General features: G+C 42.0%; 1 protein-coding gene across 1 annotated transcript in view; it reads right to left on the bottom strand.

The window, feature by feature from the left end:
• NARS1 (asparaginyl-tRNA synthetase 1) overlaps positions 1 to 22,822 on the bottom strand; it is a 963,811-nt gene that overhangs the window by 895,915 nt on the left and 45,074 nt on the right. Inside the window, exon 2 of the mRNA XM_044087034.1 lies at positions 6,688 to 6,770. Coding sequence (XP_043942969.1) covers positions 6,688 to 6,770 — 83 coding nt within the window. The remainder of the gene's footprint in view (positions 1 to 6,687; positions 6,771 to 22,822) is intronic.

The following is a 22,822-nucleotide window of genomic DNA, read 5'->3' as shown; positions in this document are numbered from 1 at the left end:
TTTTTTTTTCTGCCTATCTGAAAATTATTATAAAATCAATCAACACACTCCATGTTGTCCTGAACAGACAGTAAATTAACTTGTCCAAGTACTTTACAATATTCATAATTTGTTCCCGAGATCTCCTCTTCTCTCTTCTATCATCTTTCATTTCTCTCATTAGACTAGTACTCTTCAACTATACTACTCAAAATAAGCTAATACATCTTATTTTACATTGCAAGTAGTATCTTTGCTTAAATACTAATTCTTTAATTTTCCGTTTTTATAAATTCTCCATTCTAATCATATAATATTCTTTATCATTCATTTCCAAATCCTTTAAAGCATCTATACACACTGGAAAACCAAAATTATAAAACATTTTTCTTGCATCTGACTGCCATTCTAAAAAAAGACAAATTTTTCTTTAAAAGCCACCACTCAAGACAGATTTTTATAATGCACTTTAATGGAAATGTGTTCTTTCCATAAAATGCAAACTTATTTTTTTTTCCATGTTCATCCCATAATTTCTTACTTATTCTTTTTATTCCTTTCCCCAAATCGGATATACTCCTCATTTTCCTGCATCTCCATCCATCTGAAAATCCTAATATAACTGCCTGTCTGCTAAATTTTAACCTTGCGATACAGTAAAATAATCTATTTCAATCTTTTATACACCAACTATATAGCTACTACAAGTAATTATTCCAAATCATTAAATTGCCACATTTTATAACTTCAAAAAATGTTCTTATTTTCTTTTTTCCTGTCAAATCAAAATTAAAATCCCCCGATTAATATTGACTACATAATCCAGAATTTTATTAAATAAATTCTCTTACTTTACTTGTAACATAGGTATACCACGCTAAAATTCTATGTACCCGATTAAGCCATCTGAGATCTACAATAGTCAATATTCCCATCATTACCACATATTATATTCAACATTTTAAACTGACCTCCTACAAAGTACAACTATACCAGAACATAGTTCTTTTCCTAGATTCTATATTGTATCTCCTTCCCAAAGCTTTGGTTTGTAATATCTTCCTTTTTGTGTCACAAATCTTACATATTCCTATGTTATTATGTTGACATCACACTTACTGCACCAATTTAGGATGCCTCTTCTTCCAATTCTAATTTAAATACCATTGACATCTACTGAAATAATTCAAACTGTCATTGTCTACATTGTAGCTTACCTAATTACTTATGTACATCTGAAGTACATTTGCATTATACATTTCCTTTTCTCTTTTACACTTACCCTTTAAACTTTTTTTCCGTCTTATTCTTTTGCCAATAATTTTTTTTTACATTTCTCTATTTTCAAATTTATATCTTCATCACTTATTTCATAATCTTGCTTTGCATATTCCGTTTCATTTTTCTCTTTATCCTTCTCTTTGTTTATCCTGATCTTGCTTCCCCTACTTCCTCTTTATCTTTTATTGGGACCATTTCTTCTCTCCATATACTGTCCTCACTTTTGCTTTCTTCTTCATTCCTCATCTCGATTATAATCCATCCATAAATGCCCAGTTTTGTTTATAACATTTCAATTCACACTTTTTGCATCACAATCCATTTTCCCACAAATATAACATTTCCTCTTATCACAGTTACTTATCAAATGATCATCCCTTCCATAGAGAAGAAACAAATTTTAGCTAGTCCAATATTTTAAAACACCTCTATTACCTTGTACATGCATCATACTAGGGATATGAACATATTTTTATTTCTTCATTTTCAGTACAATGCGACAGTCCCATCCATCAGTGCAAAATCCTCTATTATCATACACTTTTCTAATGTCCATAATGTCTTTACAAAGTTTAAATGTCTCTTTAAAAGTCTCTTTTTCAACTTGGTTCAAAATTGAAAATGCATTTTCTTTTTCTGTTTCTCGGACATGCTTTAACCACACATTAGTTCCCTGAATTAGAGTTCTTTTTCTTTTCATACTCCCTAAAAAAAACCTTTCCATTACAGACCCAGTCTCAAAAATAAATGTCACAAAATGTCTCTTTATGAATAAAGATAAATGCTCTTACATGAGCCTTTACTCCTTTAAACTGTCTCGAATGTCACACCTGCAAGGCCACAGAGATTCCAACAAATCCAGCTCAACAACTTAAAATGTAATATTAGCGCTCAAGTTTTATTTTGTAATAAAACTTCAGATAAACTGAACCAAACACACACACTGTTTAAATACAATTCTAAGTCATGTGGCAACTTTTTTTTTACAAATCATGTGATCAGCCTAAAACTTGTGTGACAGCCAAATCCCCTGAACAAATCATGCTTTAAGGTAACATATTCAGTAAGTTCAAAATTGAAGTAAACAAAAATCAAAGGCTGAATATCGAAATACATCGACATGTAAAACTTTTTACCATACATTAATAAAATTTTATGCAAGAATAATCATTCAATAGTAAATTCTATACTAAAAAATCTGATAAAAAAGGTAGAAATATCTTTCTAAAGCTTAGTTTTAAGAGACAGCTAATAGAAATCGGGTCATTAATCCCTGGCCAAGAACTTGCGTTAAATGTGAGCTGCCAATACAGATCATGTTCTTCCAACTTAAGTTGCCATGGGCCACCATGTTCACTAGGGGTTACCTTTTCCATAACTGCAAATTTAAAAAAGGTGGTCTTGCCATTCCATTAAGTGTTTGGCTAGAGCATCGTTTGTTTTCCTTTTCTTAATGCTGTACAGATGTTCAGCAATTCTTTCTTTGAACGTGTGCTCAGTTTTAACGCTAATATTACGTTTTAAGTTGTTGATCTGGATTTGTCGGAATCTCTGTGGCCTTGCGTGTGTTTTTTTTTATCAGTTTGTCTTCTGTTTTGGTTTGCTGCATGGATAAGCCAAGAATGAGATTTCAAAACTGGATAGCAAAGCCTGAATAAATCGGTAAAAGGTAAGGTAGAGAACAGGTGGTATCGACGCAAGTAAATCACTGATGGTCCCCAACAAGCACAGTGGTCTGTCCCAGATACACAACACCTTAAAAAAAAAAAAAAGGTCAAAAAAACATTTAAGCAAAACTTGCAGCCCTGAGCTGAGTGTAACAAGCTCTTCATTAAAAGGAAAAAAGGAAAGAAAGTGTTTATTTAAATTCTGCTTAAATATTTAAGTTGCACTAATCATGATACTTCCTTGTATTTTTCTGTTTTTTTCCATGTTTTAACCAAGGGCGTTCTCAGTTTGTATGCTTTAGTTTGTTCTGTAACCTTAGTATTGTAAGTTAATCTGCAGTTGTAGGAAGACTGAATTTCTACAGGTCTACTTTGCTAGGTCAAAAGCCCACATACTCTCAACATTATTTTCGGGAGACGAAAATAACGATCACTAAAATCCCAAACTGCGCATTTTTTCCCAGGGCAAGTAAACACTTGCCCAAAACTTCACAAAAACACACCATAGTATCTGAAACTCACCTGGGGGGGGGGGGGCGCTACACCCCCCCCCACACACACACACACGCAAACTATATATACACCAAACTCCAGGATCACATTACAGTGGAGAAAAGGGCATACTTCCCCATGCTGGGCAAGTGTTTACTTGCCCTGGGAAAAAAAAATATTCATTTTGGGATTTCAGTTTTCATTATTTTAGTCTTGTAAAAATAACATTTTGAGTATATGGGCTTTCGACCAAGCAAAGTAGACCCGTTTCTTCTTGTAAGATAGCCATTAATATTTTAACCCCTGCTGGGCCTTAGTCTTGTTTTATTCACAGTTGTGGCAGGACTGTGAACTAATGCCAGATAGGAGCATAATTTAGTCATTTATTACCACTTTTTTTTTCTCAAACACAGTTATTAGTAAATTTCTACTAGCCTGCTGCCTCAAACTGAAGTGGAATTTCAATAGCGGGAGTATTGTTTTTCTGCTCCTGAATTTGTGCTTCAGAGCTTTTACAGTGTTGCTACACAATACTCTCACTAGAGACAGTTTTACATTCTGCTTATCATTTACTTGCTTCAAGCTGCATTCCAGGACCTTCTGTTCCCTTGTTCTTTGTGTCTGCTCCATGTCCCACTGAGACATTAAGCTAAAGTTTCTGAAATTCTAACCTTCTTGGGGTCTTTGACTTCTAGTTCAGCGATGTTGCATTCCTGTGCCTTTCTGCTCATTTGTTTTTTTTTGTCTGCCCCACCCAAGACTGAGACATTATGCTAAAGTTTCTGACAGAGCTCCAATACTGGCTTTATTTCACTGGATTCCTCTCTAGCTAGCCAGATTGCTATCTGAATTTTTCCCAAACTACCCACCCTTTTTTGTTGTATTTTTATAAAGCTGTCTCCCCAGCCTCAGTCCCTTATAGTAATTTAATTTCCAAATGCCCCCTCCTCAACACTGCGATTGTCTGTTGTATAAACTATTTATAGTGCTCTTCCCACCCACGGTTTTCCGAAGGTCCACGATACTAAGAGCCCACTCGCTAGTTTCCTGCTTTTATTTGTGCATTTTGCTACATTTTGTGAAAAAAATGCTCTTCCTCTCACTGTTACTGCTGTAAGACTGTTTTGAAATTGCATTCAGCAAAGGATTTCCACCTGGTTGTTTAACTGGCTGGTGGTACCATTACTCTTGTGGGTCTCTTCTACTCTATTTTTACATTAGGAGGACTGTATAACTTGTGGCAGGAGGTCTGTGCCTGGTCGGAGTTAAGAAAAAGCACACAAAAGGGATCATAGTGCAGTTATTTTATTGGCCAAACGGGTCATTAGTTTTCCTGTGCTGTTATAAACATGGATTGTTTTCCCGGAGGTGCTCAGCACAACAGCAGCAGCAGTTAGCAGTGCCCTGTACAGCAGCAAAGAGATAGACAGCAAATTTCCCCTATAGAATGGTCCATAAAACCGTAGCCTATAAAGTAAATATGAAATAAATACCTTGCACACCAACAAGCTTAGAGCAGCTAGTTGGGCATCTAATGGTAATACCTAGATATTTAGTAGAATTTAGTTTTGTGCAAACATTAATTTTAGTAGAATTTAGTACAGTTTATCATAATTTTCCCCAATAAAGTACCCTTATTAGTCTGTACCAAGAAAGCACCCTTATCAGCCTTCTAATCCCAATACACTACCCTCTTGTAGCTCACCAATCAGAGGACTGGACAGCATGATCATGCAACTTCCTAACTTCTCTGGAGCCAGCTTGGTAGATATGGACATCTGGGGAGACTGTAGCAATTGTATCATGTTTACAGCAACGACTTAATCCTTAAAGAAACAAAACACAGTATGCAAGAGATGTGCTTACGCAACAATGAAGGCTAAACTCTCACATACAAGCACAACATACAAGCACACACTTTTTGACAAAATCATGCACACAACACCCACCTCACATAGCACACACACACACACACACACACACACACACACACACACACACACACACATAGACCAACATATAAGGAGGCACTTAAAGTAAATCTTCCTAAACAAAGATCATCTAGACCATTTATTAGCAAAGCTATGCATCAGCAAGCCCAAAGGCACTCAGAAAAAACACTACCCAACACCGCAAACACAGTCATACTTAATGAAGCCTCAAACGCTAAGGCCCTAAGGCAAGCAAACACACCTCCCAGGACTCTCATCATAAGGGACTCACATTGTAAGATATACTGATGCCCCTCTAACCAGGCTGAACAAGGAGAAGATACCCGTCATTGCTTATCTGGAGCCAGGATCCGCCAGATCACTCACACACTCAATTCATTATACCACATGTATTAGTATGCTTCCATCATAGTCAATGTAGGTGTAAATGACCACAGTCATACTTCCCTGGAGTACATGGAGAGCCATTATGCAGAGCTCAGACTGTGTGTCCCAGTCCAGTATAAGCCTAGCACTGAGCAGCATATTACCATCACAAAGGATGGTACCACACACAACACGAGTAAAATATGATGGATTTTAACAACTGACTGTTCTTCTAGTGTCATTGTAAGGGGGATACAATATTTGTCAAATTGGGAGGACACAGTTAAACCAAGCTGCTTTGCCAAGGATGGTCTGCACCTGTCCCTTCTAGGTTTCTGAATACTGGCTAAAACTTTATCTACCTCCATAGTGCCTTTAGGGAATTCCAAATGGACAAACCTGCTGTCACAGCAAGATCTACTTAAATGGACCTCAAGGTGTTACTGCTCAATGCCAGGAGCCTAAATTAAAAAAAAAAAAAAAACTACACTCCCTCCAAGTCCTTCTCATACTGGAGAATACAGACATTTGTGCAGTTATTGAGACATGGTTTAAAGCTGTAGACAGTACCCTGGCAGTGCAAGAAGGTTTCAGTGCCTTTCACACTTTTAGACAATCAGTTACACAAGTAAGAGCTAAGAGCTAAAAGGTGGACACGTCTTGATATACATCAGTAACAAGCATACCTCTGGCTGGGTCAAACATACTGGTATGCAAATCTGCATTGAAAATTATTAGTTTCACACTATTTAACCGTATGAGCCAAGCTACAATATAAAATATGTAACATGTTCTGCACTGAATCACTTCTGACATTCTAAAACTATGCGACTTGCATCATGGGTGAAAAGGGTTAGTACTGACAGTCCACTTGCCCGGCTGGCTATCAAAAAAAAAAAAAAAAAAAAAAGGCAAAAGACAGAAGAGGAAAATTAAAAGGCATTAATTACCTTCAAAACAGTTTTAAAAGGTTTTTCTTTTGTTCCATCTCCAGTGTTGTCATCACCTTGCTTTTCTGATATGTACATTTCCCCTACAATACAAGTAAAGTATTGAGAATTAAATGCTGCAGTTTAATTTTACTTATTCAAAGGCACTGAAAACAGCCAAGAGGTGAAAGTCAAATGATCACAACACTGACTGGCATGCACAAACACCTTGCAATTAACAGCAGTATTTTATTAGGCTCATATAAATACATGCATGTTCATACTGTCTCCACACAAAAACTTCTTTTAGGTAATGCATTTTTTTTCTATGGATAGTATTCACCCTGTGATCACCTATATTTTTCTAAAGGGCTTCAACTACGGACTAATACCAAAGACAGTTCAGTGACATAGCAAACAGCCTTATGAAAATGTCAGATGTACAGCAGTAAATATAAAATGCCAGGGACTTGCTGTCTGCCACCCCAACTGATAACAGTAAATATGAAACAGGGTCTTGAGAATGGCTCTACTTTATTTAATATTGAAACATTTCACTTACACAAAATATTCAATACTGAAACATTTTCATTTAAATGTCAGTTCTCTCAAACTATTTTGTTCCAGAAAACCCACAGGCTAGGTTGTTCAAAACCTAATAAGGTAAATTAGAACTTCCCAACAAGTGGTTAACATTAAACACAGGAAGATAAATCATTACTATTTATTCCACAAACATGTCACACCTGGCAGCTTCAGCATATGAATGGTACACTACAGAAAATGGGAATTCAGGTCCCATTACTTTGAAATTTTTTTCCTGTGCCAGGTCTCAAGGCAGAGGTAAAATATGAATATATTATTATTACACACAAAGTTTATATGCATACTGCTGCATTTGCAATTGGTTGGGAATGCAAAAAGATTGCAGCAAGGCCTCCCCAAAACAGAACAGAGTTTGTCTTACCAATCAACAGACAGATCAATAGTGGGGCATCCGCAGACAGCAAAGAAGCATGTCAGCTATGCAACTGGCTTATTCTGGGATGTCAGAAAAAATGAAAAGGAGACTGAAAGCAATGGCTCATTCCTACAGCAAACTGACAAAGGTGATAGGGAGTTCTCTCTGCTTACGTATACACCAAATCACTGTCTTGTTGTCAGACATGACTGCAAATGCACAGGGGGAAAGAAGCCCTGGATGTCCACAAGATAAGTGTGGTCCTCACTTCCAGAATAAGTATGCACAGACTGGCTTTGGGGGTTGATCATGTACCTTGGATAGGTTACTCAAGATAAAATACCCCACCCAACAGAAGAGATAGTTGCCTGGAGTGCTGGAGATCAAAAAGGGTCTGCCCAGAAACAGGTTAGACCTCAGAATCCACAGGTGAAAAAGGTGGGGGAAGAGAGAGTTACTTGCACTTCCTGAAATATATTGAAATAGGTTTCTAATGGATATGCAAGTTGGTCCCAATGAGCCTTGAGAGCCCACTGGAGAACCCTCATGAGGAACAATGAGGAATGTAAAAGTCAAGAACCCCAGGACTTTTAAAAGCATCCAGCCTCAGAGACCAACTTGCTCTGGTTTATTTGAGCAACTGTGACCCGAATTTTCTCCAATGAAAGAAAGGCTTGACATGTCGGAGTGCAATCTACAAAGTTGATCAACTGTAGGCATAATCTGCTCACCGTTATTTCCAAGGAGAAAGAAAATAATGAGATGAGAAACCAAGAAAGAAAATTAAATAGTCCACCCAAAGAAAAAGACCCTGACACCACAGCTTGACAGAGTCTACTGCCACCACTAAATGGTATTGCGCGAACATCCTGCAGAATGTATGGAGACCAAATAGCAGTACCCAGAACATAAAAATGACAGGTCCCTATCTCAAAGTGTACATCTTCTCCTCTTGGCAATCAGAACGTGCAGGTATGTCCCAAGGTGGTCAGAACTACACAGTCTCCTTAGGATACACAGGACAGGATGGACTGCACAACACCCAAAAGAAAAGGCTGTTTGCAAAGGTAGCAATTTACATCACTCATTTCATTTCAAGAACAGACCCTATGCCTTTTGCCATTTTGGTACCAAAAATAAAGCCTGCTAGCATCGGAGATCTACTGGGACCTCTTGGATTGTTCTTTTTGGAACATGCGCTGAGCCCTCCAGTTTGGCCACAGCATTCCGACAGCATAGATAAAGAATCTGTAGTTTTGAAATAGTCAAGAAGGGCCTAGAACAAATTCCAAGATGGCTATATTGACCAACAGCTTTAACTGCAGTTCTCTGTAAAAACATAAGTTCAACAGAGAAGGTCAATAGACTTTTGTGTTTCTGGGTAAATTTCAGTAACTGGCTAGGAATTGTACTGCCTGGATGCTAGGGATAAAGAAATACAGAGCACCTGGAAAAAATCCACTATAAAAATGGATGAAGAAACACTGACTGGGGAAAGTTCTGCAGTTGTTCAGAAAAAGCAATGCAACCTCCAGATATGACTTCCAGTAACCTACAGGAAGACACAGGATAACCACACACAGACTGGATTAAAATAAATGAAACACTGATGCAGCATATCAACACAATCAGCAAAAGTCTAGAAAAAAAATGGAAGAACCTTTAAACAGATATTCAGATGAAGTGATAAAGCTGCAAAAATCAGAGGTTGAAATGAAGAAAAGGCTGGCTGAATAAGAGACTGTTCAAGAAGAGACGTTTCAAAAAATAACAGAATTAGAAGAAAAAGCACGTAAGGAAAGCCTGAGATTTTCAGCTATACCAGAGAAGCTGGAAGGAACAGACTGCATTAATTTTATGAAAGCAAAAATAATCAACTGGACTGGTATTCCACAGCAGGAGTTGTTAGTTGAAAAGCCACAATGTGTGTATGCTCCAAACCTGGCATTGAGAAAGCAACCTAGACTTTAATAGTAGAGATGCAATCCTACCAGCAGGAGGAGTCGATTCTGACAAAACTGTGGCAGAAGGACAATACTAAAAGTGGAAAACAGCAGAGTGTTTGTGGAGAATGATTACTCATTGCAGAACAGGCAGAAGGACTAAATTCATTCCACTACTCAGGGAACATTGAGACACAAGTGTAAGATTCAACTGTTGTACCCAGCGGTCTTCAAAGTATTCTTCCCTGAAGGACAAAATCTTTTTTTTTTTTTTTTTTTGCTGAAGTACATGCAAGGAGAAAATACAAAAGTTTGCCAACAAAAAGGTAGCTGTGAAACAAGATTCTGCTTCTTGTTCTTCTGGTAATAAAGATCACAGAGAAACAATACTTGTGAAACCTTTTCTACTGTTTCAACAGAAAATGTTGAAGGGAAGGGAGCACAAGAGTTTACTAGAAGAATCAAGAGTACATTGGAAATGAAGCAGAGACAGGATTTGGGAGATGGAGATGAACAGCGATAAAACCAGTAATAATGTGGCATTGCAATGCAATTATTACACTTCTGAAATAACAGAAGAAAATCTGGAAATATTGGACTGTTTCAGAATTTGTTGGATTTGTGGGGACTCAAAAAGTATATTCCCTAATTCATGTCATTAACATTCAGAAAAATGCTTTGGGGAGAGGGAAGAGAGTGCAGAAAGTTAACTGCAAGTACAGACAAAACTTTTTTTTTCTTAATAGCACTGTTTTTGTGGAGTACCCAAGTGTAATGAGAATTATAAATAGGTGCTGCTGTTCTTTTTTTTTTTTTTTTTTTATTCTTTCTCCCCTCTCACTTTTCTTGTTCAGTTTTAAAAAATAAATGCAGGCACTGCAATGTGAAAAAAAAAAAAGCCTGGTTAAAGAACATATTGTGCCTTTTCTCATTCTTGCATGGGGGAATGACTGGATTAAGGACCCTGTACTGACTTAGTCAAGTCTTAAGAGAAAGCAAGTAAATGAAAAAAAGAAGTTATGTCTTACGTTCCATCTGTGTTGTAGATCTTTGTTCATTCATTCATTACAAAATCAGACCTCGGTTCTGTCCTCGGAACAGAAAACAGCCGTTTCCAAGCTCGCACCAGCCAAAAACTCTCAGCTAAGACCTACCCATAATGACCCTCTCCTAGTTACTCCAGATCAAGTTTGCCCACCCTTAAATAATAGATGTACTAATAGAAAACATAGTAGGAGGCTCTGTCTGAGCAAATACCCTAAACAGGAGTTCCTAAAGTCCACCAGGAGTCCAGGCAGGGGGAAGGAGGGCGGGAAGTAATGAATGAACAAAGATCTACAACACATATGGAACGTGATGATGTAAATCTTTGTTCATTCATTACAAATAGGACAGAGTCCCCAGCTACTTGAATCCTGGGTGGCCCCAAGGATAATCCTGAGCACCACAAAACCACAAGATGCTTGCCCCTGAAGGCCAAATCCAATTTGTAATGAAATATAAAAAAAAAGTATGAGGTCTTGCCCAAGTAGCTGCTGCCCAGATATCATTCGTAGAGGCTCTGGAATGAAATGCTATAGAAGTAGCCATAGATGTGGTAGAATGAGTTTTTATTCTGGAAGGTAAGGATAGCTTATTCTGTTGGTAGATAAAGCTAATGACGTTTCTAAGCCAGGAGGATAGTCACTTTGGAAACAGGTATACCCAATCTGGGTCCTGCAAAGGCCACATACAATTGCTCTATTTTCCTGAAAGATTTAGCCCTGTCCAAACAACAACTAAGCTGCCGATGCACATCAAGGGTGTGCAAAAGGTACTCACCTCTGTTAGAATGCTGAGGGAAGAAAACCGGCAGGTCACTAGATTGGTTAATGGAAAAGCCAGAAATGACCTTGGGCAAGAGAGTCAGTACGAAGGGACACCCTATCCGTGTGGAAGATCAAGTAAGGACACTCAAAGCCTGCAGCTCAGATACTCTTCCCGCTGAGGTAAGTGCTACTAGAAGTAAGGTTTTCTATGACAAAAATTTCAAATCACATGAATCAAAAGGCTCGAAAGGAGAACCTGTGAAAGACTGAAGTAAAAAAGTCAAATCCCAGGGTTCTAAGGGAGGCTTGACCGGAGGTTTAACATGCAATACTTATTTCAAAAAGGTCTTGCATAGGCGGAGTGACAATTTAAGAATTAAAAGACCATTATGAAAATTGGTGATAGCTGCTAAATGTACAGTGATCGTCGAAGCTGAGGCTACTGCATGCAAAAGAGTAGTCCGGTATGGTAGGATCTTTTGAATAGGCATAGAGAAGGGGTCCAAGTTCTGATCTTTGGCCCAAATAGAGAACCTAGTCCATTTACTAGAATAAACTTTACTAATGGAAGATTTGTGTGAAGTCAGAAGAATTTCACGTACAGGAGATGGGATGTCAGGCAGCCTGGTAATCACTGGAAGTGAAGGAACCAAGCTGTGATCTTGAGACTGTGTAGGTTTGGATGAATCAGTCCGCGAGGATGAGATAACAGCTCTTGGGAATGATCCAAGATCCACGGACTGTGAATCAGAGGAGGCCATACAAAAGGGAATTAGACTTGACAGGGCCAGTAGGGGGCAATGAAGATCACTTTGCTCCTCAACCTCTGAGCTTTCTGGAGAAATTTTGGAATGAGGGGAAATGAGGGAAAGTCATACAGAAGACCCGGTGGCCAATCGTGTGTTAGAGCATCCCTCGATGGTTTCCCCCTAAGGGGGAGGGGGTCAGGACAAAGTAGCTTCTGCATTTGTAGTTTAGGAGGGAAGCAATCAGGTGGCACCAAGGCTTGCCCCAGTGTTGGAAGATCAGATCCGCTGTTACAGGGTTGAGGGACCACTCGTGAGGCATCAGGATGTTTCTGCTCAGATTGTCTGCCATAAAAGGTTGGAAGTCCCAGGAATGTGGGTTGCTATAAGGAAGCGGTTGGAAGCTACCGCCCAGTGCCAAATCCCGATGACTTCCCGACACAGGGGGTAAGACCTGGTTCCGCCTTGCTTGTTGATATAGCAGACGACTGACATGTTGCTTGACTGAACTGCAATGGTCCTAGACCTAGAGGGTAGGGAATGCATGAAATGCTTGTGATGCTAAGAGAACTGCCCTCAATTCCAGGACATTTATGTGCAAATTGGCCTCCATGGGGCACCAGGTGCCTTGGGCAGTCGTTCCCTGGAAATGCCCCCCCCCCCACCATAACAAGGAAGCATCCATTGTCACCGTGGGTTGGAGAAGACAAAGTACAGTTTTGTACCTACCATAAATTTAGATGTTCGAGTGTTCACCCTGCTGCAGTCATCACACTTGGGTTATCCTGCCGTCAGGCGGTCCCGCAGTCGGCCTAAGTTCCAAAGTCTTGGTCCGGTGTCGGTTGCTGTCGCTTCTTCCCTGACGTCAGTGCGCCAGGGGTATATAAGAGGCATCCGACACCATTGCCCCAGATGTCAGGTGCCCTCAGGCACAAGCAAATACACCACAGAGCTTGTATAAGATAGAGTGGTATAGATCAGTTCAGCTAGTTCAGAGGGGATGGAGAGAGGGTAACCTGGACTGCAGCAGGGTGAACACTCGAACATCTATATTTATGGTAGGTACAAAACTGTACTATGTTCATCGTGTTACCCTGCTGTAGTCATCACACTTGGTTTGAATCCCAAAGTTAAGGATGGGTGGTGGAGTTAAACAGGGTTAGAAGAAGCTAGTAGGCCCTGCAAAACTGCAGTAGCAAAACAAGCTCTAGTCTTAGAATATAGAGGTAAGGGATAGTGTTTGGTGAAGGTGTGCACTGAACTCCAAGTTGCAGCTTCCAGAATATCCTTGGCTGGCACTCCCCTAAGAAAGGCTGCTGATGTAGCTGTAGCCCTGGTGGAGTGGGTCCTAATGTTAGCAGGTACCAGTTTCCCATGATGCGTGTAGCAGAAACGTATGCAATGCCCTATTCATTTAGAAATGGTCTGTTTTGAGATAGCTTGTAGCCTATGCTGCAGGATCACAAGGAAAAAGTGCTGGTCAGATTTTCTGAAAGCCTTAGTTTTATCCAAGTAGTAACATAATTGCCTGTGAATATCCAAAGAGTGCAGGAGTCTTTCTCCTTTGTTCTGGGGATTTGGGAAAAAGGTGGGCAAATGAATGGTTTGGTTTAGGGCCACACTGGATACCACCTTTGGCATAAAGGAAGGGTAGTTCGTAGAGACTCTGTCTTGATGAAAAATGAGGAAAGGCTCCACTGCCATTAGTGCCTGTAGCTCTGAGACTCTTCTAGCTGAGATTATTGCTAGTAGCAGGGCAGTTTTTCATGAAAGAAATTTTAAATCAGCTGAAAAAGCTGGTTCAAAGGGCGGCAGTGTAAGCTCTTCCAGAACAAAGTTGAGATCCCAGTAGGTGTTGGTGCTCTCCTGGGCGGTCTTATGTTCTTAGCCCCTCTGAGGTACTGTCTTAGGAGTGGATGTGAGAATAGAGGAGGATCAGTGTTGTAATGAGCTGAAATTGCTGAGGCGTGGATCTTAACAGATGAAAAGGAAAGTCCTTGTGCAACATCTCAGTTAAATATTGTGGAATCAGAGGAATGTTTGGATCAAGGGGATTTTGGCCTTTAGCCTGGTTCCAAGCGCAAAATCTTTTCCATTTGTCTGAATAGGTTTTCCTGGTGCTGGGCCTCCTGGCCTCCAGAATGACACCCATAACAGCTTTGGATAGAGGTGTTGGCTGGTTGTTTAGGTAATTTGCCAAGCAGCCAGGTTTAAAGTCTTGAGATAGCCGTGTAGAATCCGATTGTCTCGCTGGGTGAGCAGGTGAGGAATTTGTGGTAAAATCCATGGTGGGCAGTGGGCCATGTTCCTTAGAATTGGATTCTAATGCTGGCGTGGCCAGTCTGGTGCCACGAGTATCATTTGTGGCCTCTGTAATCTTTCAGTAGTACCTTTGCTAGAAGAGGCAGTGGAGGAAAGGCATACACTGTTAATGTTTTCCAACTGAATGAGAGGGCGTCCACTTTCCAAGCTTGTGGATGGAATGTCCTTGTGCAAAATTTTTAAAGTTGGTAGTTTTGGGGGCTGGCAAACAGATCTATGTCTGGGTGTCCCCATTTTTGAGCTATCATTGCAAATACTTGTGGATCTAGTTTCCACTCGTGTGGATCCATGATGTTTCTGCTTAGGTCGTCTGCCAATGTGTTTTTCTTTCCTGGCAGGAATTGTGCTTGTAATTGAACCTGGTAAGACAGTGCTGTGTTCCACAAGGTCATTGCTTGCCTGCATAGAGGGTAGGAATGTGTGCCCCCTTGCTTCTTTATGTACCACATTACTGTGGTATTGTCCGTCTTTATTATTAGTTGTCCTGGGTGTAAGAAATCCTTGAAAGCTGTTAGGGAATTCTGTACTGCTAGCATTTCTTTTTGATTGATATGCAGATGCCTTGGATCTGTAGTCCATTTGCCCTGAATGCACTGTCCTGCCATGTGTGCTCCCCAGGCATAGTCCGATGCATCTGTTGTCATAGTTTGCCTGGCTGTGGGTAAGGTGAAAGGCTGACCCTTGTTGAGGTGACATGCCTGTGCCCATCACAGAAACTCCTGTTGAAGGCAGGAAAATACAATTGGCAGCCAGTACAACTCGCTTACTGCCTCCACTCTCAGCCAACAGCTTGGATCGAACAATATTCAAATACTTCTCAAAAACTAAGAACGAAACTTCATTTAATCACAGTGGTTTAGCGCTTTCACTTGCAAGAGGCAAGCTTCATCAGAACCCTTCATGTTGAAGGCAGGGAATGAGTGGTATCATTGTTTCCAAGCTGTGGCTGTGCTGAGTCCATACACTTTTCAGGCACCACTGTAATTTCCTCATATGCAGTTTTGCAAATGGTATTAGTAGTATGCAAGATGCCATGAATCCCAAGGCCTGCAGAATTTTTCTTGCAGGGAGTTGGGAATTTGTTTCCATTATTCTGAAATATTGAGTCAGCTGTTGTTGCTTGTCTGGCGTGAGATAAGCCATCTGGGCCATTTTATTCAAGCTGGCACCCAGGAATATTATGTTTTGTGAGGGCACTAGTTTTGATTTCTTTTCGTTTACTGTGTACCCTAGGCAACTTAGAAGGTGTTTGACAAATGCCAGATGTTTCAAAAGAATGTATTTGCTTTCTGCTTGAATAAGGCAGTCGTCCAGGTATGGGTATATTTGAATTCCTCTTTGTCTGCAGTATGCAATTACTGGGCGCAGTAGATAAGCCAAAGGGCAGTGCAGAGAATTGATAATGCATGGAACCTACAATGAAGCGGAGGTATCTTCTGCAATTCTGTCCGACAGGGACATGCAGGTATGCCTCCTTGAGGTCCAACGTTACTAGCCAAGCATTCTTGCCCAGCATGGGAAGAAGCTGCTGTAGTGTTAGCATCTTGAATTTTGGTACTTGCAGATAGGTGTTCAGAACTGAAAGCTCCAGAATGGGTCTCCATGCTTTGTCTTTTCTTGAGTAAAATCCTTGTCCTTGCTCCTGTGTAGGTACCTGTTGAATGGCTCTCATGTCCATGAGAGCTGTAATTTGTTTTTGTGCCTCTGCCCATTGATTTGGTGGCAGGTTTGGCATTCCTTTTATCCTTGGCAAAGTATGAAAGTGGAATCTGTATCCTTGTGAGACAATGTTTAGAACCCATTTGTCTTTTGTGATGATGTGCCAGTTGTCTGCAAAAAATGCTAATTTTCCTGCCAAGGGAGCTGCCAGGAGAGTTTTGCTTGGCAGTTTGAGGTACAAGTCATTGTGCTTGCCTTCTAGTAGTTTGTGGCCTGTCTTCTCCTCCCTTCTGTGTTGCAGTGCCCCATTGGTGAGGTTTGTAAGGGATTTGTGCTTGTCCTCTGCCCCTTGGGCGCCTGTATTTACCCCTCTGTGGTCTGTCAGAAGCTGGAAAGGACCAATTTTTTGTTGGCCAATTTCTGGATTGAGTCACTGTGTTTGTCTTCTGCTAGCTTGGGGCCTGTCTTCTCCTCCTTTCTGGGTAGCAGTACCCCATTGGTGAGGTTTGTAAGGGCCTTGTGACTGACGTCTGCCCCTTGGGCATCTGTATTTGCCCCTCTGTGATCTGTCAGAAGCTGGAAAGGACCAGTTTTTTGTTGGCCAATTTCTGCTGAAACGAGGGGGTTGTACCTGTAAAAAAATCCTTGACCGTCTGCACAGACTTTGCCTTATCCTCCATTTTCTTTAAAACCTTTTCTGCTTTGACACCAAATAACACATCCTGCTGTAAAGGTGCATCCAATAATTTTGCTGTAACATGATCAGGTAGGGTTTGTTCTTTTAACCAAGCATGTCTACGTATGACAGACCCAGTAACAGCTACTCTACAGGAAGCTTCCAATGAATCAAATCCACATTGTAAAGTATGTTTGCCTACCTGTTCAGCTGCATGCAACAGACCCTGCATTTCCTTGATGTGTGCTCATTTTTTTGTTTTAATTAAGACATTAGGAATTGCTAATATTTCAGCATGTGAAACTGACAATTTAATGCTCTCATAGCCAGAGTTGCTGAGGTGTACATTTTCTTTCCCCATCTATCTAGGGCTCTGGAATCCCTTTCAGAGGGCACAGGATTTTTAGCCATAGAAGCTTTAGCCCCCTTGGGACCCTGTGAAATTGTTTCTGGGTCAGCCACAGGGCTTTTATAAAGGAATTTGTGCGAGTCAGGTACTCTGTAGTATCTGTCTGGCTTGGCTGGAGCAGGAGGTAGAGAGTCTGGATTTAGACTAGACTCCAAGTAAACATCATCCACAATATCTAAAACTGGAGGGATAGCAAGTGGTCTGTGCTGGGGTAGTAAAAGGAACTCTCGGAGCCTTTTCTTAGAATCAGAGTAGTCCTGGCCTTCTCAGTGGAAATGTTCCCTCATGGTATGTAAAGTTTACCCACAGAAGTAGTCTTCAGGGGGAGATGCTGAGGGAATAGAGTCTTCAGCATCAGAGTCTTCATAAAGGGGAAAAGTGTAATCCTGTTCCTCAGAAGAATCTGAGAAAACTGAAACCTGGTCAGAGGAAGCATAATTCTCCTCTTGTCTTGGTCTTTTACCTGGAGGGGGATGGGAACCCCTGATTAGGGTAATCAAATCTTCAGCCATCTTAAGCATCTGTTTCTTAGGCATGGGGCCATGAACTGTAGACTGATGTACAGTCTTTTTTGGTTTTAAAGGAGTTTTAAGCTTAGCATAAGATTTAATGGTGAGTGTAGTCAGTCTGAAGACACCTTCTGCAACCGAAGGTGTTTCAACTGCACCAGGGTCTCCTGCTCCGGTGTCGGAAGGGCCTAATGAAGATGGCTGCGTCAGCCTAGCAGACTCCGCTTGAGAATCCGCAGCTGTCTGGGGTTCCAATTCTGCGGTCGTCAGGGGCTGCGTAGGCGCCTCACTGAAACCCGGAGATCTGGCAACAGGCCCAGCAGAGGCCTCAGAGTCTGGCTTGTTCCTAGGCTGCCTGTCCTTATCCTTGCGTTTTTTATGCATGCCGGTAGTCTGCTGCTCCGACGGCATGATATAATTAAATTTCCTACCAAAGTAATGCCATGCGAAGTCAAAACGGTGTTTGATAGTTCGTTTATTAAACCTAGCACAAAATCGACAACCTGTGACGTTGTGGTCTGGGCGTAGGCAAGGAATACAATAAGAATGAAAGTCCTTAAGAGGTATTTGCTTCCCACAAGAAATGCAACTGTTAACTTTTTCTGACATCGGACTGAGGCAAGAAAAGGTTCCCCAATGGGGTACTTAGCTTTATTGAAGCCTTTGGACTGAAATTAGAATATAAAATCTCAGGTGTCGGCCGACCGGCACTTGCGAACTGCTTCTGCTTCGGGCACCGCACGGCAAGAAAGACTGAAGAAAATGGCGTCGGATGCCTCATATACCCCTGGCGCACCAACGTCAGGGAAGAAGCGACAGCCACAGGGGTGGCGTAAGCCACAAAACAATGGGCTAGGCTTATAAATGCCCTCGGGCAGATAGCCTAGTATGAACCTATGAACTGACGCCGGACCAAGACTTTGGAACTCAGGCCGACTGCGGGACCGCCTGATGGCAGGATAACCTAAGTGTGATGACTGCAGCAGGGTAACACGATGAACATCGGTCAACACCAAAGATTTATTTCTGGATTCATCCACCATAACATTTCTTCCTTGCAATGGTTTGAAAGACGTATCATATGGTTGAGTGGGTAAATTAGCAACGACCATTGTGCGGAAAGGAGCCACTGTAGGATTCTCATGTGCAGTCTCGCCAGTGGTACTAACGTAATGGCAGCCGCCATGTAGCCTAAGAGCTGCAGTACAAGACGTGCTGGTACATAGGTCTGGGGAAGAAGGTCTTTGATTTGGTGTGTTATTTTCGAAAGCCTTGAGGGGGTCGAGAGAAGACTGACAGGAGGTTGTGTCGAAGACCACTCCAATGAATTCCAGTGTCGTCACTGGGGACATTTGAGATTTGTCCTTGTTGAATGTTATCCCCAAGCAGAGAGTGAGACCTTGAGTGTAAGAAGATTCCTGATTGGAGCAGTAAGGAGCCAATCGTCTAGATAAGGAAACACCCGAAATCCTTGTAGTCGAAGATGAGCAACCACAACTGCCATACATTTGGTGAACACTCGAGGGGATGTCGAGAGACCAAATGGCAGTGCCCTGAACTGGTAGTGATTGGCTCCCAGGGAGCAGAGAAACCTCCAGGAGCGGTGATCCATCTTTATGTGGTAGTACGCATCTTGGAGGTCTATAGAGCACATCTAGTTATCCCTCCCTAGGAATGGAAGAATGGACTGCATTGTGACCATCCGGAATTTTTCAGGTTTGATAAATTTGTTCAATAGGCTGGGATCCAGCATTTGCCTCCAGTCCCCTGTCTTTTTTTGGCACTAAAAAGAACCTAGAGTAAAACCCGGATCCTGTCTGGTTTGGTGGTACTGGCTGGATGACTCTTTTCCTTAGCACCTTTTCTATTTCTAAGGATGCTAATTCCCTCTGATTGGGTGATACATTGAGGATTCGTTTGATGGGTCTGAGTCAACTCAAATGGTATTTGGTAGCATCAGGATATTAATCTCTGTACCCGAACATCGGTAGTAATAAGATGCCAAGCTTGTAGAATGCAAAGAAAAAACGACCCCTCGATTGCTTCCAGAGCAAAGCAATTGGGCCGCTGCTCAAGAGCGCTGGTAGGGTCTGCTGGAGGAAAAAACTCTAGCACCCTGGTTACGCGGACCCCCTCTACCCCAAAAGGGGCATCTTCCATACAAGTTGTCCCCTCTGCCCTGGGGAGATTGTTCACCATGTGTGTCACGAAAAGGTCCTTGGGATTTCTTGAACCACATTTTTCCTCCCTTCTGGTTCCTGGAGTAGGACCTCTGGGGGTTGGAAAAGCGTATGCCCAGAGCAGACAAGGTCTTTCTGTCTTTCTCACTACGTGCAAGTGTGTCTCATACTTTGGGTCCAAAAAAGTGCAGATTCGTAGACAGGTGCATTGACTTGGGTCCAAAAAAGTGCAGATTCGTAGACAGGTGCATTGACGAAGGAAACTTTAAAGGGGCCTGCGAAGTCACACAACCACATCCAAACATTACATCTCATGGCAACACCTGATGCGGCAGCTCGAGCTGCCCCCTTGGTGGACTGAGATATTAAACGCATTGAGGAATTTGAGATGGATTCAAGGGTAGCTAGCTGCGAGGTGACAGTATCAAGCAACTCAGACAGTACATCCACCAAAGAGAAAGACATTTTGGAAATTAGGTCTCTTTGGAGGCAAGTGATCAAAGGCGAATGTCGCTGAAGCATAGGTCTGTATCCCTAGACTCTCTGATTGGAGGTTGGACAGTGGAACTATCTTCTGTCAGTTCCCTCTTGGTGGCCGCTGCCACAACCATAGAATCAACTGTCAACTGCTAGGACCAGTCTAGTCTTCAGGTGTAGATAATCTGGCCTCCGGGGGACAGTTTCTACATTCTCCGGGGCCTTCCAGGCATGCTGCACAATGAGTTTAACAAGGTCACCCACTGGTGGAGTCACCCAGGAAGTACATGGCCAGGCACAGAAAGCCTGCAGGAACACAGATTCCTCAGAAGGGTTACAGGACTTCCAGTCTCCCTGCTGCTTGAGGATTTCGAGAAGGTCTCCAAATGAGACGTCATCTGCAGGAAACTGTGGGGACCCTTCCCCGATCAGCATCTTCGGTGATAGATTCCTCTGGTGAATCAAGGTGCTTCCTCTTGCACCGTTTCATCCGGGATGGCTCCCCAGTGGAATCTTCTGAGGACTTCGGATAAGGGGTTCCCTTCAAAGAGGGTTCTTGTGACTCCCATGCCCGGGGTCCCAAAATAGAGGGTTGGGAGAGGTGCATGTGAGGGGAGTGTTCGGACACTGATATCATCAGTGCTGACTGCGAGTCCACTACCTGTACAGCAGGCCCATCTGAGGAGGGATGGGAGTCCAGAACCAGGCGGGACAACCTCCGTACCAGGGTCACAACTCACCATGAAGAGCCCACCTCCAGGTGAAGAGCTCTGAGAGAAGTGGAAGCCGAAGCCGTGGACATAGATGGCGCCAGCGAGAAAATAGGCACTGGGCTAGGTACCAAGGTACGTATGGGTCCAAGCACTGCTTCGGGAGAGCTTTGGTTCCACCGGAGCTGATGGAGCATGAGTGGACGCAGCCGACAGAGAAAATACTGCTGTCAGAACAGAGACGGTATGCACCAGAGTGGAAGTATCTTGTCCTTGGCAGGTATGTGAGTTTTGGCGCCGATGGAGCAGAAGAAACTGTCGGCACCGTGGTTGGGGATGGTGCCGAAGCAGGTACAGTCATCGGAGCCAATGTCGGATCCAAGGACGGCACCGAAGTCAGTGGTGCCAAGGTTGGAACTGAAATAGGGGTAAATATCATCACGGACGGCACCGAGGGAGAAGAGACAGAGCCTGGTGCCCAAGAAGTCTGCACCGAGGGCGCCGGCGAAGCACGGAGCAGACTCGGTTCCATAACTGACGGAGATGCAGGAACCAAGTAACTCAGTTTTTCTTTAGGTTTTTTGGTCTTTGGAGGGAGCGAGACCTCCGACCCAGACAGAGCCTCCGAAAAAGGTGTCTTGAATAAACCTTTTAAGATAAAGTTTATTTTTAAGTTCTGCTAGTGTACAATTACTAAAACTAGCACAAATGTCACAGTCATGCTCTAATATGATCCATGCCCAAACAGTAGACACAACGAACTTGTGTATCCGAGTTATGCATCTTCACCTGTCACACTGTTTAAACTGTCTGACATAAGGCAAGACGGCTATCCTATAGAAAAAACAAAATAAGGGAGAAAATACCACAGATGGTATTTAAAAAATACCACAAGTGGTAAGGAAGGGCCTGTTAGGGGGACAGAACCAAAAATGGTAAAATTTAAATTGCCAAGGAAAAGGGTAGGAAATAGAACTAGGTTATAGGCGACAGTGAGAAAAGGCTAACTTGACTAAAAAGTAAAGAATTTTGAAGAAAAAAAAGTCTTAAAATAGCAATTTTCTACTTGGCTTCGAGAGAGATGGCTAGCATGTCTGACTAGGAACGCGGCAAACGAGATCTGGGGAAACTAGGAGAGGGGCATTTTGGGTAGGTCTTAGCTGAGTTTTTGGCTCGCGCGAGCTTGGAGACGGATGTATCAGTTCCGAGGATGGAACTGAGGTCTGATTTGTAATGAATGAACAAAGATTTACAACATTAGATAGAAAATTGAATATTATGAGGCTTTTTGTCCTATCAAATGAATGTACGCTTCGTAGCAATTCTGTATCTGGTCCTCATGTCTCCATGGAAACAATTTGATTATGAGAAATTGAACTGGTTGTCGTTCTCATGTCTCCGTGGAGACAATCTGATAAAGAGAAACTGGTTATACTCTGGTGGAGAGTGATTGGCTGGGGAAAAAAAACAGAAACTGCCTATGAGACAATGCTCTCTGAAAGCATTCAGGGGTCTCCCAGCTGAGGAAGCTATAGAGAGAAAAACAGTCAGCACTTAGAAGTACAGGCTGCACCATGCATCTTTGCATAGATGACCTTTCTTTTAAGTTAACACAACTATGTAAGTGCACCTGTCAGCCTGGGACATTTGTTCCTATTAGGAGGGTAAAACTTCAATATTTAAAGATGTACACAGTTTTGTGTGCTAGTATTACATTAGTAGGTTTTAGAGGGTATTGGTTGGTTATTTTGTTTGA

The sequence above is a fragment of the Protopterus annectens genome, chromosome 1.part1 (genome assembly GCF_019279795.1).
Source record: "Protopterus annectens isolate FY-2018-M chromosome 1.part1, PAN1.0, whole genome shotgun sequence".
Taxonomy (NCBI): domain Eukaryota; kingdom Metazoa; phylum Chordata; order Ceratodontiformes; family Protopteridae; genus Protopterus; species Protopterus annectens.
This window is presented reverse-complemented; position numbering and strand designations above follow the sequence as displayed.